The sequence below is a fragment of the Topomyia yanbarensis genome, chromosome 2 (genome assembly GCF_030247195.1).
Source record: "Topomyia yanbarensis strain Yona2022 chromosome 2, ASM3024719v1, whole genome shotgun sequence".
Classification (NCBI taxonomy): Eukaryota; Metazoa; Arthropoda; class Insecta; order Diptera; family Culicidae; genus Topomyia; species Topomyia yanbarensis.
This window is the reverse complement of record NC_080671.1, coordinates 40,882,971-40,902,211: the sequence shown is the minus strand read 5'-3', so window position 1 is coordinate 40,902,211 and position 19,241 is coordinate 40,882,971. Positions and strand designations below refer to the sequence as shown.

Sequence of the window (19,241 nt, the reverse complement as noted above, 5' to 3'; positions counted from 1 at the left end):
GAAGATTAATAACGTACATGTGATATTTTATCGCCTTCTGTTGTTCTTCTCTACTCAAAGCGTAATAAATATAATCATACTTATTTCGTTTATCTCTTCCACCAGGTGTCCCCGGGAAGCGTAACGAAATCTACTACAACTGTTGTCCGGAGCCTTACATCGATATCACATTCGCCATCATCATCCGGCGGCGGACGCTGTACTATTTTTTTAATTTGATCGTCCCGTGCGTGCTGATTGCGTCGATGGCACTGCTCGGATTCACACTACCGCCGGATTCCGGAGAGAAGTTATCATTAGGTTCGAAACCGATCGAGTTGGTGGTCCGCTCCCAGTCGTTTCGAAGCTCCGGGGTAGTTCCAGAGCTTCGAGCCGACCGGATGACGGTTGATTGTTGTTGGTCTAACATATTAGGCCATGTTTCATTTGACTCACTGCACTGATGCCAGTTGGTTGGCTGGTTTAACGCGATATCGTCAGGATACTGTATTTGTTTTTTTTAAATCTTGTTCCTGTTTTCGATTCAATATTGAAACACGAATTCGGGACTCTGGCAATAACTGAAACAACCTGACAATAATTGGCCGATTATTCCCCGCATTGTCCCATCCAACCAGATCTGCCGTCCTGCGTTGGATAACGGGAAGCTAATGGAAAATCCGAGGATTAATTGCCCTATTTTTCCGCTTTCTTTGTTTCAATTTCATGTTTATTCTACGGATTCCGGCGCTATCTCCACCGACCGTGACCGACCAGGTGTAACAATTTTATTATCGTTGACTGTATTTTTAAACATGGTGGCTGAAACAATGCCAGCCACGTCGGACGCTGTTCCACTTTTAGGTAAGTACGGCGGCATTACATTGTGGTGCGATAGGAAAACTGTGGGCTGTGCATAAGGTGAATCTGAAACTGTTGTATGGCTGGTAGGACACAAAAAGATTAACTTTCTATTCTGTTAGCAAATCGGACCACAGGTGGTTTCTCCTTGAGGATTAGTTCTCAATGAACCTTCTCCTATTAAAGAAATGGATAAACCCGATTAGTAGTGGGTTTAGTTTGCTCGTCCTCCTAGAAACCCATTTCCATTAGAAAATGGAAATCCTAGCATAAGTAATTACAATTTTCACTTTGTATCTTTCACAGGCACATATTTTAACTGCATCATGTTTATGGTTGCCTCATCCGTTGTGTCAACAATTTTAATTTTAAATTATCATCATAGAAACGCAGACACACACGAAATGTCTGATTGGGTAAGTACCACTTCATTAGAAAATGTAACGATTAGATTTACGATTCATTCGGTGGAAACGGTACAATGGTTATTATGCGACTGTGGAGAATGTTGTGTTTGAATGAATGCGTTTCCTCCGTGAACCTAGCTTAGGAGCTCCAGTAGGATAACTCTTTAATGAAAGTAGAAGATAGCCGGGAGAGAAGTTACAGATAATACCATGTAAAAGTTTATGAAAACAATTCAAAACTGTTTTTAAATATTACGTGTCACAAATTGAATATTTTTCTTAATTTGGATAACGAATTAATTTTTGGTCCCGTTTTCAACTAGTACAATAATTTCGTGGACAACCTTTGGTTGTAAAACTAAAAATATCTAATATACTAAAAGTACACACGATATAAACTACATCAATGCCACTCAGTTTGACGCGTTTTACTTCGGACTGAGCTAACTGAAATCAGAAGTGTATGTACCGAGGATTCGTTTGTCTGTGTCGTTTGACCATGCATTATAATAGGGCTGACATAACACTATGACAATCTAAAGAAATTAAGTTACAATATGCCAACAAAATTCAACTGTTAAAATTATATATCGTTTACGATTTCAACACGAAGATGTCTTTAAACGAATCTATCAATTTTTTTGATGTCTACGGGGCTTACATTACATTATTCTTAACATATTGAACGTGAGCAGTACCACGTTCCTAATGTGATGGATATACTGTGGTTTCAGAAAAGCCATATTTTGTTTTTCAATAAACTCTACAACACTTCGCGAACAGCAGGCTTTGAAAGCAATCAATACTGTGTTGGCGAATACCTTTTAGAAGATTTAGAATCAGAATGGTCCTTTTCAAGTCTCGCGTTTCTTGCTGCAGGATAAGTTTTAGTTGATCGTGGCTCATAGTTAATTTTTGCATTTGATATTAATCTGGTTCAACCGAAGCTGAAATTAGCAGCTCCAGAAAAACTGTTGGTTTCATGGCAAATCTTGAGGAATGTCTGAAAGAAAATGATATGTTACCAGAATAACTTCTGCATCATCAAACGAAAAAAAATACCCCAAATGTTGGAAGTCATTAACAACATCCATAAAAATATTTAATTTATACACGAGGAAGAGGAAGATAACAAATTGGCCTTTCTGGATGTCCTGGTAAAGAGAGTGGGAGGATCCATGACTTTCGAAATATATAGGAAACCTACGAATACTGAAAGAATTATACCAAATACTTCAAACCATTCTTACCAGCTTTTAATGCCCGCTTTTCATTATATAGTTCATGGAATGCTTAGCTTACCTTTCGGGGGTAGGTAGGTAGGCTCAATGGGTATCCAGAGCAAACCATCCAATCAATAATTCACAAAAAAAAACATGATGTTTAACAAACAAGTTCTTACAACCTTAACTCCAACAACTGTAAGTTTAAAAAGAATAGCTGTAGAATATGGTGGATATGCCATATGCCAGAACAAAATTAAAAAAGTTTGGTATGGATCTTGTTTTCAGTAGTAGAAATTACCAACTAAAATGCATACTAGGGTCCACAAAAGATGCAATAGACACTCTAAGCAAATCTGGGATATATAAAAGATCATGTTCACATTGTGATAAAGTTTATAAAGGGCGAACATGAAATTATTGCGACACCGAAAATGTCATGCTAATTTTCTTATAATGTTTGAAATCAAACCAAAATTTTAGGGTAGTTTTATACATATATTTACTTCAAAAATTAAAATAAAGTTAATCGATGGAGCCTTGAGTGTAAAATTGAACGCATTTTCGCTTGATGCCCTCCATCAAAGTCTTTACAGTGTCATCCGGTACCAGTTTCTCAGTTTTTTTTCCATTTTCCTAACATGTCCTTCTCGTCTTTGACTGTCTTCTTGTTCTTCCGAAGTTCCCGCTTCATCATTGCCCAGTACTGCTCCCTCGGGCGCAGCTCCGGACAGTTTGGCGGATTCATATCCTTTGGAACAAAATGGACAGAATTGGCCTCATACCACTCCAGGACACTTTTAGAATAGTGGCATGGTGCCAAATCTGGCCAAAATAGCGGAGCTTCGTCGTGCTGCTGCAAGAACGGCAAAAGGCGCTTCTCGAGGCACTCAGATTTGTAGATCTCGCCATTTACTGTGCCCTTTGTCACGAAAGGCTCACTCCTCAGCCCGCAAGAGCAGATGGCCTGCCAAATGAGATATTTGGAGGAGAACTTCGACATTTTCTTCTTCTTGAATTTGTCGTCCACATAGAACTTGCTCTTGCCGGTGAAAAACTCCAACCCCGGAATTTGCCATAAATCGGCTTTTATATACGTTTCGTCGTCCATCACACAGCAGCCATATCTTGCCAGCATCTTCTCGTAGAGCTTCCGTGCCCGAGTTTCAGCCGTCGGTTGTTGCCGCTCATCGCGGTTTGGGAAGTTCGGTACCTTGTATGTATGTAGTCCAGCTCTCTTCTTTGCATTCTGGACATAGCTCTGCGACATGCCGATCTTTTTAGCCAAATCACGGCTTGAGACGTTGGGATTTGCTTTAATCATCCGCTTCTCCTTTCCCTCCGTCCTTTTGTTCTCCGGTCCCGGTTTTCTTCCTTTGCCGTGGTCCAACGTCAACCGCTCCTGGAACCGCTTCAACACTCTGGAGACGGTTGAATGGTGAATGTTCAACATTTTTCCCAACTGCCGGTGCGACAGGTCAGGAAATTCCAGGTGTTTGGAAAGAATTTGTTCTCTCGACTTGCGTTGGTTCACCTCCATTTTCGTTGAATCGAAAAACACGACTTCGAGTTTGACAGCATGTAAACAATACACATCAATGAGAAAGTGTGCAAAATTTGGTTGATTTTTACCCAATGGTAAAAAAGTTATGCCCTGTTGAATGTGTCGCAATAATTTCGTGTTCGTCCTTTAGCAATAGCAATTTTCTTTAGACTAATATTGAACACTGAAGAAGACTATAAGTAGTAGTTGAAATACTAGTATCTGATTTATAGTGAAAAGCAACAGTTTTTCATTATTATATCGATAGTGGAATTAAACGGTAGACATCTGTCTCAACAAGTTTAATTATGACATTTCTCTAAGTCGCTCAAAAAGTTTTGAATTTTGTAAGAAATTATAGCTCTATGTGAATGTTCTACTTATGATCGGTATACCAAGCTTGCGCATCGAAATATTTTTTGAAAAATTGGACCGCTCTCTTCTTTTGAAGTTTTCATGGCGCCAGTAATGTAGACATTCAGTATGATTTTATGCGCCTATCCTCATCGCGGAGCTGGGCCCAGTGTGCACATGCGTAAAGACGGTACTGCTTTCTTTTTACAGTTCGATTTTCGATACCGACCTGCGCAGGTAAAATGACATTGTTGCAAGTTGCAACAATGCCAACGCTACCAGCATTGTTGGCGATTATGTCACTTTGAATGTAAAGCTCTGTGTCTGTTAGATAATCTCACAAGTAAGTAATATATATTACAATGCCCCTGATACGTGCATAACTAAACTCTCCTGAAAAAACTCAGATGATATTAAAATCTACGTCTAACAAGATTCAACGCCAAAGATTACAACTTTCCGTTTAAAATCATACGCATTGAGCTCGGTCGGACCATATCTTTTTTCAGATCAAACCTCAGAATTGTGATATTCTGTCTAAAGCAAACAAATGATGTTACTGGTGACAATTCTGTTATGAAGGACTACAGCGTATACATGCCCGCTCACAAAGCGGGGATCGACGGTGCGTTTACGTGCGATTCGAGTTTCCCATGTGGGAATCTACTGAAACATGGTCTTGGCTGTTGCAAGGACGTATCGGGCCTTCTTCGAAAAGGATTGTCTGCCTGTTCGGTTGTTTGTACTGCGCGTCATGTATTGCAGCATTGCACTAAATACAAGTAAAGGGGGTATTGTAGCAATAAGAATCGTTGTGACAATTCGTTTATTAGATAAGGAACATCTGAGTGAGCTTAAAGGTGCCAATTTTTTTGCTTTGCATTTAAAATATCTTAAAACTAGGGGATTGCAGATTGATTGGAGGGAGGATTCAATGAGAATTATTTTTATCAGTAGTATTACAATTTGAGATTTTTGGCGAGAAGATCATTGGAACAATCAATCATTAACTTAAGGAAAACAATTCTACCATCTTAGAACTAGTAATATCATTCGATGCACTGAAGGGAATTTTATTATTATTAGATTAGCGAGGTCAATTAGCGATATTTTTATGAGTAGTAGTACCGTTGGGAATTTCTTAGTGAGCTTATTGAATTTAACAATTAAAACTAGAAACACACAGAGAGGGCAAATATGCTTCATAAAGATATTCGTCGAAGAATGGTGGTGGTACGGATCGGCAATACACCAAATTGCGCATGTGATGCTCATGCTTAAGCTGACCAACTCTGCCGAAAAAATCCGTACACTCCGGATTTTTTCGACAAAGTTGGTCAGCTTACTCATGCTGTAGGTCCCGTGTTTGTTAACTCGTTCAACAGAGATGTTTCATGTCGTCTTGAGGTCGCGACAAATCATCGGATGGTGTACGGTATAAACGGAAGAGGGTACTTCTGAGAATGGTAGGAAAAAAGAAAAGGAGAAGTTAAATCTGTATATTGATGATTTTTAAGAAGGTGCTTACAGAGGATATATAAGGGAGATTGCGGTTTGTCAGTACATCCCGAACGAGAACATTCGAAGATCTTCCTTGTACCCGAAGGGAATCCACTAGTTGAGATCTGTTAGATATCGTGATAACCGTAGCCACAAGCGCGAGCCCAATATGTCGGGGATAAGCGTCTAACGAATAGTGGTTGGCCATGAGCCTAGACAATACACGAACGATATCCCAAACCCAATCCATTCCCCTAAACCAAGGTTTCCTTTTAAACCTTCGGGATAAGAGAATGACGTCTGCCAACTTTTTAGCGTTCTTCAACGATAGATATTGAAAAATTCACCGAAGCAGATTGGTCTTTCGTAGATATCACCTTCTAAAGCGCCCCGCTTAGCTAAAGAGTTCGCTACTTCATTACCTGGGATGGAGCAATGGGAGGGAACTCAAACTAACATTTTCTTGTACGATCTTACAGACAAAACACGCAGGAGCTCCCACATTTTCCCCAGAAAATATGGAGCGTCCTTTCTAGGTTTCATTGAACGGGCAGCTTCTATCAAGCTAAGGCTACCCGAGACAATAATGTAATGATCGGTGGGCAAAGTATCAATAATCCCAAAGGTATACTGAATAGCAGCAAGTTCTGCGAACTGAACATAAACTCAAGCAGGATCATTGAGGTTGAATGAGCCGTCAAGGCTTGTTGCAATTAACTTCTCGAAATGAAAGATACTTGGGATCACTTGCGGATGTATGTGATCCGGGATTCCACGAATTTCGTCTTTCATGGATATGTCGAATAATACAGTTGAATCAGAAGCATGGGTCAGATTCCCAATCAGAAACACATAACAGAAATATTTCAAAATTATATCTCGCATTATTACTTGTTATAAATTTCTGTTATTTTAACTACTAACGAGACCTAATTTATAACACAATATGTTACAAAAATTGTGTTCTGTTATAATCTTGTTATTTCATTCTGATTGGGTTGACACGGTTGGGATGACATGAAGAAAGATTGATATTTTGTGCCATGTAATCGAAGTACAAGGACACAAATTGGGTTTGAGAATAGAGCTCGACAAGTCTCTCGAAATTTGTAATTACTAACGGATTCAAGATATCGCATCGGATGAGCAATCGATACGAAAGGTCCCAAAATTGACTCCAATCATCGTAGGAGTCCAGTGCATGCAACCCAAGGTAATTCGCGAACAACAATATGTATTGGATTCGCTTTAGTTTGATGAAATATATGTTCGCAGCGGAGCGGAAACAGAATCTCCTGTACTCCATCCTCGACAATATCGTTGTTTGGTGCAGCCTGATCAGGTGTCCTGGGTGGGCACCTTACCCTGTTCCGGTTATTGTACGGAGAAAGTTGATCCTGATAAAAACAAGCTTTGCAATCGGTTGATACGAGTTGTGGTCGGAGGCTAGTTTTCCTGAATTTTGGTTGGCGATGACCTTCGCCTGCCTCCAGTCATGAGAGACAATGTTACCCTCAAGAAACTTATTAAATGACTCTTTAACAAGTTTAATTTGATTCTGCCTGGCCCTGAGGCTTTATTGTTATATGATAAGAGAGCTAGTGAGAACTCTACCATCGAAAACGGTGTTTCGTTCGCGTTATCGGACACGGCGCGGTAGTTCAATATTCCACGCTCTCGTTAGTACTGTTTCGGTTTCGCATACACCGGGCCGTACCACAGTGCTCATCGATGTTTCTCCCTTTTCGACGACCTTCGGAGAGGTCGATTCGATTCAAAGAATAGCACTTTTTGATCTCTAATTGTACTCATCCATAAGAGTCTTCTCGATCCAAGCGAATAATATTAAAATCGTGGAGATTGAGGTCTATTTCTGAAGTAAGCCATGTTTCGCATAAAGCAAAAGTATCGCATTTCCAATTATTTAGTAACATTTTCAAAGAACCGATTTTTGGGATAATGCTTAAGCAGTTTCACTGTAGAACAGCGATCAGATCCGTGACCTCGTTCGATGAATTAGCCATCTGGAATAGAAGTTAGAATAGAAGTTAGCAACCCAACTTCGCTATAATCGCACCCAACGACGAAATGCTGGACAAGAAGGCCCAGCTCAGCGGAAAATGTGCCCTCCCGAGCATTGTCAGCAAGCAGGCACCATCCAGCAACGATTCGAGCGCATTGTCGGTGAGAAATGGGCACTCAACTATTTGAACCCGACCCCAGAGTCTACTTCGATTGTACCGCGGCAATGCGGTGCCATTCATAGCAACATCAACCAATAACAATGTGGCCATTCGGATCGAACTCAGATATCACTGTGGAGAACGAAATATCCACACACGAAGCGGCAGGATACACCATAGACGGCCTACTTGTGCTGACAGTGATTATTGCCATCATCATTTGGAGGCGAAACGCCAAATGAATCCAGGAATTGGAGGACGCGACGTTGTGTAGCAGTCTAAATGGTGAGCGGCGTCATCCGATGCCCGCTTAGTCAGCGATCCTGGTGCACTCGGCACCAAGAGGGACTAGCCATGAGGCGGTGCACACGGCACCAATCATAAACGCAACTCTGTAAGATTATTTGGATAAATAAAGATTAGTTCTTGTTCTGTGGTCGAGGTGATAAGTCAATTTTCTATCACGTCCAGTTAGTAGAATAGGGTGCGGGCCTATTCCACAGTTCAGCTTTTATTTTAGTTTTACCAGTCCTTGCGGAAGCGGGACTTAGGTTGATCAATAACGAACACCATAGAAGGATACAATCGCTGAAAGAAGGGACCATTTCGCAGTGAGCTACCTCAAGAATGTTTTTACTGTGGGGGGAAAGCTTATCCAAAATATTAGAAATATTTAAGGCTGTAAAAATACTGTTCACAATGTCAGAGAAATTTTTAAGCCAGCGCTAGTTTCTTCCTCTGGTTGAGATATGGGAACACTTGGGGGGTTTGATATCGCAGGAAGTGCTGGGAACTCCTTTTCCGAGCTCAGGTTTCTTCGGAGCTAATGACCAACTGGCTTTTATAACGAAGCTTAGGAGAGGTGATGTTCATCCTTTTTCTATTGCTTCTAGGCACAGCAGAAGATGTTCCCTCCTGAGGTTCATCACAGTCGCCTTCGTCAGTAGAAAAGTTAGTATAGGTGTTCGTAGATACCGGTGGCGCAGCTAACTTTAGCATTTCTGCCAAAAAACACTTAGAGGGTCCCTGAAACGAACGCCTTAGTTTCTTCTCGCACTGTTTGTACGCGGGACATATCGGGAGGTAGTTAGTTATGGGGTAGACCCGGCGAAGGTCCCCCGATAAGAGGCTGAGTTGACGTATGTCTTCTTCCCGTCAGCTGTGACTGATTCTGACCCGATCAGAAGTTAAAATCAAAATTATAACAAAATATGATATTATATCATGACAAAATATATATCTCTATTTGATATAAAATATGGCTATATCAAGTTTTTATACCAAAAAATGTATCGATTACATCTTAATATATCTCAATCTATTTTAGTACAAAGCAGTGTTTCAAAAATCACTCAAATCAGCTTGCGTTGAAAAAACCATAGTTTGACAAATCATTAAAATCCATGTTTTCATCACTCATGGTTTTTTGGCTCCTGAGGAGTGAAAACCGCCAAGGAGTGAAAACAGGTTACTAGATTATAATTGCAGCATACAGTTTAAAAGTCCGAAGTCAATTCGACATAGATTTTTCATTAGGGCTTAAATCGCAAATGTAAACAAACTGCGTTTTCGCTATTACGACATTATGCAACAAAAATACTACAAGATTGAGGTGAAAATTAGTTAAAATGGTTTTTAGTTCGATGTATAATTAAAGAAAACAAAACGGCGAAACATGCATTTTCTTCGAGATTTCGACTTAGGCCCTTCTTCTCATATGGAATATAAAGGCCAAACTTACATTTTTAGACAGAAGCGGGCGTACGGTTATTATTCACAAATAAAAGAATAAACGGCGATTCTGTTATATAAATGATAAGCAATATCTACTATGATCATTAGACCTCTCCACATTTTGAAAAAGTTTTGAAATATGCATCGGTCAGCTCAAATTCTTGTTCTAGGTGTGAATTTAAGAACTTTCGCCAAAAATGGCTTAATTTGGAAATGATTTAGAGGTGTCTCCAATCAAAAATCGTGTTTTTGATATGTTTCCATAGGAAGACCACTTACACTCTGATTTAATAGGCTCTACAAGCCCACACATCGTCCAAGGTTGTTCCTTAGACATATCTTAACATGTTTTAACAGGTGAACATAGCTCTAATCGCAATAGAAAATTTGTTAACTGGATTTTCATATAGAAAAGTATTTCAAAACCAAGGAAAATTAGTAGTATTTTTTCTTGGTTTTGGTATTCTTTTCTATATAAAAATCCAATTAACAATTTTTCTATTGCGATTAGAGCTATGTTCACCTGTTAAAACATGTTAAGATATGTCTAAGGAACAACCTTGGACGATGTGTGGGCTTGTAGAGCCTATTAAATCAGAGTGTAAGTGGTCTTCCTATGGAAACATATCAAAAACACGATTTTTGATTGGAGACACCTCTAAATCATTTCCAAATTAAGCCATTTTTGGCGAAAGTTCTTAAATTCACACCTAGAACAAGAATTTGAGCTGACCGATGCATATTTCAAAACTTTTTCAAAATGTGGAGAGGTCTAATGATCATGTCTACTCGATAGTTGTTGCACATAAACATTCGAATATTTCGATATTTTCATGAAATTTGAAGAAAAGATTCACGCGCCCTTTCTTTTACATTGGGTTTCTATGCGCCCATTTGCTGAGCCCTATTAAAAGGTATACTGTCAAGCTCGCCCATTTACCCAGCCCTACCCAGCAAGACAGAGTCAGTTTAGCCCATTTACCGCGCCCTTCTGAAAATTATGTACACGGTTTAGCCCTTCCGCAAATGGTGGTTGCTGAAGGGCGAAATCACGACTGGGATGCAAATTGGGCGTAAGCATTTTTTTAGTTTCTACCCACTAAAAGCACATAGGAATTAAATTCTTTGTTATATTGTCATAAGGTTTAACGAAAAATGCTTCCGGAAAAACACGGTCATAAAGTAATTTATACCTACAATAAAAACTACATTTAGAAAACCTTCGCCGAATATTGAAACTGATTTTTCTCCATTTGAGTACATTGCGATTTAGGCCCTAATGAAAGATCTGTATCGAATTTAGCTTTTCAATTTTTTCAAAGAGAATAGGAAAAGAGACGAATAGTGTGAAGCCAAAAATACCTTATTGAGCAGACCAATCGTGCAATGTAAATAAACATTACTCATGCCTGAGTTGGAGGAGATAAGTATTGTAAATCTATCAAAAAAAAATTTGAATTTTCGTCAGAATTTAGTGCAATCGTGATTGTAAGGTGCATTCTAGAGTCTATGTATGAGTAAAAACAAGTTTTAGAATTATTTCATCTCTTTGTTTCGAAATGCACATCGTTTGATAAACAAATTCAACGATCGACAAAAGGTTTGTTTTCAAAATATAATAGGAGTCATTTAAAGTGCTGCCTTTGGAAACGGTTGCCAAATTCTAGTGTTGAAATCATCGTAAAGGGAGTGTTGCCGTTTTGACTGATTTTCACTCTGCGTCTCTTTCACTATTCTCTTTGAATTTTTTATCAAGCACAAAAGGAAAACAGATCCTTGGGACAGTTCATGACGAAAGCTTCTTTTCGATAGACCTCGAAGATCAGCATTTAATGGTTAGCGTACTAGGCTAGGCTTAGGCCATTACAGTAATAAATAGTACACCTGTTTTGCATCCTTCCACTATGCATTTGAACTTTTGGATTTCATCACTTCAGCAGAAACATTTTTACAGCAGATTTGAGATATGTTTGCCCGTGATTATTGTTAGAAATATATATTTGTTAAAGAAAATTAAATTGAAAACAAATGACTTGCTTCAATATATACGAGGTGCGCCATCTCGATGTATCCTATTTCAACATTGAACAACTCCGCCATTTTCCAGTCGATTTTGACAGATAAAAAAAATTCTGAAACCATTTTGGGTATAAGTCGATTTACACCAAAAGAACGCGCTGAAATCGTAGCGCTTTACATTGAAAACGATTAGGGTTGCCACCTCTGGAGAGGCTTTGACCCGGAGATTTTCACTGAGGGGGGGGGGGGGTGGATTTTGAGTGGAACGAGACAGAAATTGGAATCAAAGCAATTGCTCGGCATTTTAATCGCTTTTAATTACTACGTTAAAGTAAAGCTGTAATTTTTTAACGGTTGAGAACGGTTTTATCGGTTTAATGTGGTGTAGTATTTCACTTTCCCGACTAAGTGCCAAGAATACAAAAGCACCACCTTTCTCACTGTAGAGGATAAATTGAACGAGCATTGCTCTCCTCCACAACTAACAGGAAAAGAAGAGCAAAGGAGGCAGAGCTGCGGCATCACACTATGTGGTGTCGGTTATTCATCACCAATAAATTTTCATTTCACAACAAAGGGGCAAAACTCACCTCCCTAGCCCAGTTAAGGATCGCTGCCGGAGTAGCAACAACACCGGAAGAACTCGTTTGATGTTGACCTAGTCAGTTGGATTAGAACAAATCTGCTAGACCTTAGTGCAGCTGGTGATAAGCACCACTATGAGTGAAATTATTTGGAAAAATTGCAACAAAAAAACTTTTTTACACCATTTTGAATGATTTAGTGGAATGCAACATTTCAATTGTAGCACATGACGAAATATTGCTTTCCTTAACCCTCCGAAAGTCGCGCATATGGCCTACCGAACGAGCAGCCGCTGGTACCCTAAGACGATTTCGCTAGATTTTCAGAGCGCGACTGCCGGAAGGTTAATTTGTAGTAATTTTATTTGTTTTTCATTTTCATTGCTTTGTGAAAGAAATTATTAATATTTGGTGAACTCATCTTCGCCACCTTGAAACAAAAGGTTAGTCGGGCAAAATAAATCTGAACTAGAGTAATAGTTAACTTAGACTTTTTAAATATTTAGTAAAGAATCAATTAATTTCAAAAAAATTCAACCTATGCTTCTTCCCACCAAACCCGGACAAATTGATGTAAAACCCGGAGACCCGTAGATCGCTCCCGAGAACCGGAGTCTCCAGGTCAAACCCGGAGAGGTGGCAACCCTAAAAACGATCGTTCAATAGTGAAAACTGCGTGCTTATCGCAAAAATATGGCAGGCTCACTTCACCCTTTCCGGCGGAGTAAATTGTCGAATTTGGGGGACACAGAATCCACACGTCATACATCAAACGCCACTGCACGACCAGAAAGTAACTGTTTGGGCCGGAGTGTGCGCCAAAACAATCATTGGTCCTTATTTTTTAAAGAGGGAGAGATTATCGACAACGCACGCTACCGCTGGATTTTGGCGCACTTTGTCTGTCCACAAATGCAGAAAAAAGGTCTGCAAAACTTCTATTTTCAACAAGACGGGGCATCTTGCCACACCGCAATCAAGTTCTTGCAGAGCAAATTCCCAGAATGCTCTGTCTCAAAAAATGGTGATTTGGAATGGCCTCCTTGTTCTCCGGATTTAACGGTGCCCGACTTTTGACATTAAAAATGTCTTACTCCACTATCTGGGGCTAGGTTCTAAAATCTAAACTATCTCCCATGTAACGAAACTATGTAAGGTTTGCACGCTTATAACTCCAATATTACTAAATGGATTTTAATCATTCATACACCAACCGATTCAGAAACACCTAACTTAAATATTGGTAATAATTTAATATCTCCCCAATAAAAGTAGACTTTTGGAAATTGATAAAATTAAAAAGTTCACGAAAAACGGAAAAATTACCATTCGTGAGGCAGATTTCTCAGACACAGCCGTCATTAGAGGGCACCTTAGTCGCTCAATCACACACGAAAAGTCATAAATAGAAGCGACGCATGTCCGTTTAAATCAGTTGTTGCTCTTATCCCATATGAGCAACATCGTCTCCGGACGATGCAATAAGCGCTATCGATTTTCGGTAACGTTGGCATTTGCACACATTCGCACCTAAGTGACTAAACCGTATACGGTTAGTTTATAAATAGAGGTGACGCGTACCCGTTTGAATCAGTTTTTGTTCTTATGTCGAACGGGTAAGATCATGGCTGCAGCGTCTGGGCACTACAATAAGCGGTAGACGCTATGTATTTTCGGCAGCGGTGGCCGCGTGCAGATTTTTCGGGTACCAGCACCTGTCACAGAATGATTTGCAAAGTGGGTGGGCGGGGTGGTTTGGATTTAATTCAATACGGTGTGTGCTGCTTAAGAGTGTTGCGTTTGAAAAATATATATTTATTTTTATACATAGGGTGATGAGCCTATTTGCGCCATGTTTCTATTATCACCCTACCCATTTGAAGCCGTTGGTTAGAGCAGTGTCTGCCATCTTTGTTCAGCGCATTGAGTCAAATGGTAGCGCAACAATAGGGGCACTCGATTCGAGTTTTCATTGTGCTCAAACACGAGAATTGTACTGTTTTCAACGCATTTGTGTTGTTATATTGGTTCTTAACAACGAAGCAAAGCGGTTGATGTCAATTTTTACGCATTCCATTGATTGTAAGGCAAGAAATTGCCGAATTATTGAGGCACCTTGCTTAGTATGGTGAAAATAGGCTCATCACCCTACATGTGCGTTGTAACTTGTTAATCCATGTTTACGGCGCTTTGTAGCTGCGTAGGTAAGGTATCAGTAAGGCATCTGACAACGTGCTTCTGTAGTTATTGCACTGTTCAGCAGCGTAGTATTTTATATAGGAGAGTACACTCAGGTTTTTTTACGCGGATTTTTAAATTTACGCGGTTTTCATTTACACGGCCTGTATTCCCTGCGTGAAAAATCTGAGTGTAATTGCATCGGAAACAATCACATTCCCAGCAGAAATTTTTGTTTTCTAATTTCAAACACTTTTGTTTCGTACTGCACACAACGGAAAATTTTAAAACAGAACTTACCGTCCCAGCAGCAGTTTAAGCGGGTGTTCTTTTTCGATTCAAATTCAAGCCATGTCTTAAGCGTTACTGGACTTAAAATTGTTTATCCAGTCAGAATATCTGTCCTACCATATGTATTTAAAACACAGTTCTAATTGCGTTTTAAAGTATACAACAAATAGAACGGTAGGGTATACTAATTTAAATTTTAAAATGAATCTGTTTTAAATTATGAAACAAACCGCTGTACTGAAATATAATTATGTCAGTCCTATTACCACTTAAAACACCTATATAACATAAAACGCTGCAGAATTGGTTTAATAATACAATGTTTGCACTACAGAGTTATAACACGTTTTAATAATTAGCAACAAGAAAAATGTCGCCAAGATAGCATAAATGCCCGTTTTAACTGGTAGTGCGAACGTTGCATAACAATGTAATTTATCAAATAATTACATTTTTTCCACCACTAATCGATCAAGAAATACTTAAACTTACGATTGTTTACTTAAGTTCTTTAGTACATTATTGAAAATTTAAATGGAAAATGATATTTCATATTTCATGGAGAATCTGTATATTTCCGTTGGCGGGCGTGGGTTTCCTCATCGCAGCTCTCAATATGGAACTTTTCTTTTGAATATATTTTCTGGACAGACCAGCCTATTTTTACTAGATGGATCAGCCAAATAATGCCAATCACCTAGTGAGATACTTGATTAATTAATAGATTACCGTTAAAACACCTTCAATAAATTATGTTTTGATGGGGAGGGTATATAGCAAATTGTAACATATGAAAACAGGCGAGTGAACAAGAGCGTGAGTCGATATGTGTGATAGATAAAATTCATTTGCACGCTCTTGAAAAAAGCTACATTTTTAATGTCACCGTGGTCGTGTCCTGTACACAACCCTTTAATTTTTTCTGTAGGGTTACTTGAAAAGTAAAGTGTATTCTAGCAAACCTAAGTATCTTGACGAACTCAAAGCTAATATACGAGCTGAAATTGCTGCGATTATGCCCAAAATGCTGTCCAATGTCATGCAAAATGGCCGCAAAAGAGCTGCTTTTTATGTATCAAAATGGGGGTGGTGATTTAATCAACGTTGTTTTCTAAACCTGGCTTATAATAAATGGTATAAAATATCCTAAAAAGACTTGGTTACTTGTGAAAACGGCTAAAAATGGCGGAGTTGTTCAATGTTGAAAAAGGATACATCCAGCTGGCGCACCCTGTACCTTCTGCTGGGATAATTGAGGAATTAAACATACAAATTTTGAAGACCTGTTATCAAAGTTTGTAATTAAATTCGATCTATAAGAGGCGACAGAACAAGAATCACAAACCGGAGTGGACAGGAGGAGCCAAAACCAGGAGTGAAAACCTAAGAGTCAAAACCCACTTGGATTGCTTTGATTGTTATACTCACTCCCAGAAACGTGCATAACAATGATTGGTTTCCACCGCTCCTTTGGAAACAGGCTCCTTGGTGTGAAATGTGTGGTTTATTTGAAACACTGGTACAAAGTATTGTGGTTGTATCTTGGATTGATAAAATAATTATATCACATAGTCGTATATGCAAGATATTTTATGTCTAAATGAGAGCAGTAAATATATTTGAAAACATCAGAATTGTATCACTAAAACCAATCTTTTTAATTAATAAAGTAAATAATTTCTCGTGAAAGATAATATTTATTTTTCGCATTAGTACAAGTTTCTCCAAAAATGTCATTTAATTTCGCTGTGTTAATAATTTTATAATTTTTATTATCATCGCAGGTACTTGTTAGAACTCGCAGTTAGCTCAGCGCACTTTGGTAATTTGCTCATTTATTTCTGAAGGCCTCTTCTTTAATAATATACCTGCAGTTTATGTAGGTTTTGCTTCCATTCTTCAGGGTTTACCAAGTGTTGCTCTTTCGGCTTGTCGTATCCCGAAACTTGTCTAATTACATCTTTAAAGATACTTGCTGCTTCGCGGCTCTTCTCTGTTGTGATCTGTAATCTGCGAGTAACATTCCAACCTATGAGAAGACAAGACCACCAGTAATGCATTTTAGTGCCAGTTCTTGAAAGGATCCATCCCAGGTGGAATCGTTATAGCTTCGCCAAGCTGTCTTGGAAATATATTATTTTGTTGTCCTTACTATGTCGAAAAGACACGATATGGTTGATATAAATATGTATGATATATTATTTGATATCATTATTGACAAATCAAAGCATGATATAATTTTAGTTTAATCTTAATTCGTTCCAATGACACACACACACACATATATATATATATATATATATATATATATATATATATATATATATATATATATATATATATATATATATATATATATATATATATATATATATATATATATATATATATATATATATATATATATATATATATATATATATATATATATATATATATATATATATAAATATAAATGATATCGTCATATGATACAAATATCAAATCGAGCAATAATTTTGATATATTCTTGATATGGTTTTTTGATCGGGAAATGTAAACGGTTGCACTTCCATAACTTCCCTGGCTGGAACATGGGGTCTTTAAAATAGCCAGCCTCATGTGTTAGCAGATCCGCGTAATTCCAACTAGGATCGGAGACTACCCCATCACATTCAATCCGATTCGTTAGTACATATAGGGGACGGTGGGGAGTGAACATAGTTTGGTTTTCGGGGCATAACTACCATAAACATTGGTCGATTTTCGAAATTTTACATGGTATTTGTAAAGGACACCTTAATACATCCACAGGCTGAAGAAATTTAAAATAATCGTGATATTCCTTGAGATATGGCAGAATGCGTGAAATGCGTGGAATCGGCATTTTTTAGTTTGGTTTTAGTTTGGAGAGTTGTGAACCATCGCAAAATGTAGAATAAATGATTTTTTTTTTGTTTTTTTTTTTGATTAGGGCTATAGAAGATAAATTTTAAGATATTTTACAACTAAACATGAGATGGAAAAGTGATCTGATTCGCATGCGTAGGTGACAAAATGATTCGCGCAAAGTCACCTGAATTCGCGGTTGCGGCACGGCGAGATTAAAATTGTGGTAGAATCCTGTTCTTCGCATAAAATTTAACCTTTTTATATCATAATATGTATGAGTCATCCCTGATTTTGAAATTATGATAGTGTTCAGTTTTGAAAAAAACCACTGAAATGTATAGTTTACAACTTCCCACTAATGATGGTTCACAATTCCCCACTTTACATATCTTCGAAAAATACGTATCTCCATCGAAACACTAAAGTTTCATCCAATTTTTTGTCAATGAAAGCCAATTGCTTAAGGAATGTTTGGCACTAATTTGCTTTGAAATCAGCTACATAACGGGACTCCACATACTACACATACAGTTGTGTAAAAAAACTTCTTGTTTGGTGTATTTATTCGTTAGTTACCTGAACACGAAGAACATGAGTTAATGAAACACTTGTTAATAAGAAAGTAGCGCTATGACAGGAAACATTTAAAAATAGTTACCACATTTTTTTCATTTATAGCTTAGCGGGAATTGACGGTGTTCACAACTCCCCACAGTCCCCTACCTTATACTCTTTCGTAAAAGGCCCGTAGCCAGCAATATTATTTGCCTGCTTCAAACTATTTACCACCAAGCTTATCAGAAGAATGAGAAATCTTCAATTGATTCAAACACTCCTTGTCTTTGGTCCGAAAGAAGGACATTAATGGCCCGGTTGCGAGAGTGGGTACAATTTCAGTTGGGAAGGTGATTTTATTTCTACCTCCATTTTGCATTAAAAAAATCGTTATCAGGGGAAATCATTTTTTCGCGGGCCTATTGCCCAGTGCAGACTGGTATTGGAGACGCAGCAGTACTTAACTTATATATATATATATATATATATATATATATATATATATATATACATATATATATATATATATATATATATATATATATATATATATATATATATATATATATATATATATATATATATATATATATATATATATATATATATATATATATATATATATATATATATATATATATATATATATATATATATATATATATATATATATATATATATATATATATATATATATATATACATATATATATATATATATATATATATATATATATATATATATATATATATATATATATATATATATATATAACTGTATCCAGATGGCTTATTAGAAAGAAACACTGCTGCTTCACTGCTCTACTGGCCGATAACGATAAACGCGTAAAACACAAAAGAAGGAAAAAAATGCCGATACCTCGACGAGTCAAAGAATGCCCAAGATAACCATGACAGCGGATTAGCACTACACTATTACACTGCACGGAGTGAAAAGA

General features: G+C 37.8%; 1 protein-coding gene across 2 annotated transcripts in view; it reads left to right on the top strand.

Moving 5' to 3' along the window:
* Window positions 1-19,241, top strand: part of LOC131683369 (neuronal acetylcholine receptor subunit alpha-7-like) — a 372,960-nt gene that overhangs the window by 313,983 nt on the left and 39,736 nt on the right. For both annotated transcript variants that reach the window (XM_058965291.1, XM_058965292.1), the window contains 3 exons: window positions 106-300; window positions 757-843; window positions 1,147-1,256. In XM_058965291.1, coding sequence (XP_058821274.1) covers window positions 106-300; window positions 757-843; window positions 1,147-1,256 — 392 coding nt within the window. The remainder of the gene's footprint in view (window positions 1-105; window positions 301-756; window positions 844-1,146; window positions 1,257-19,241) is intronic.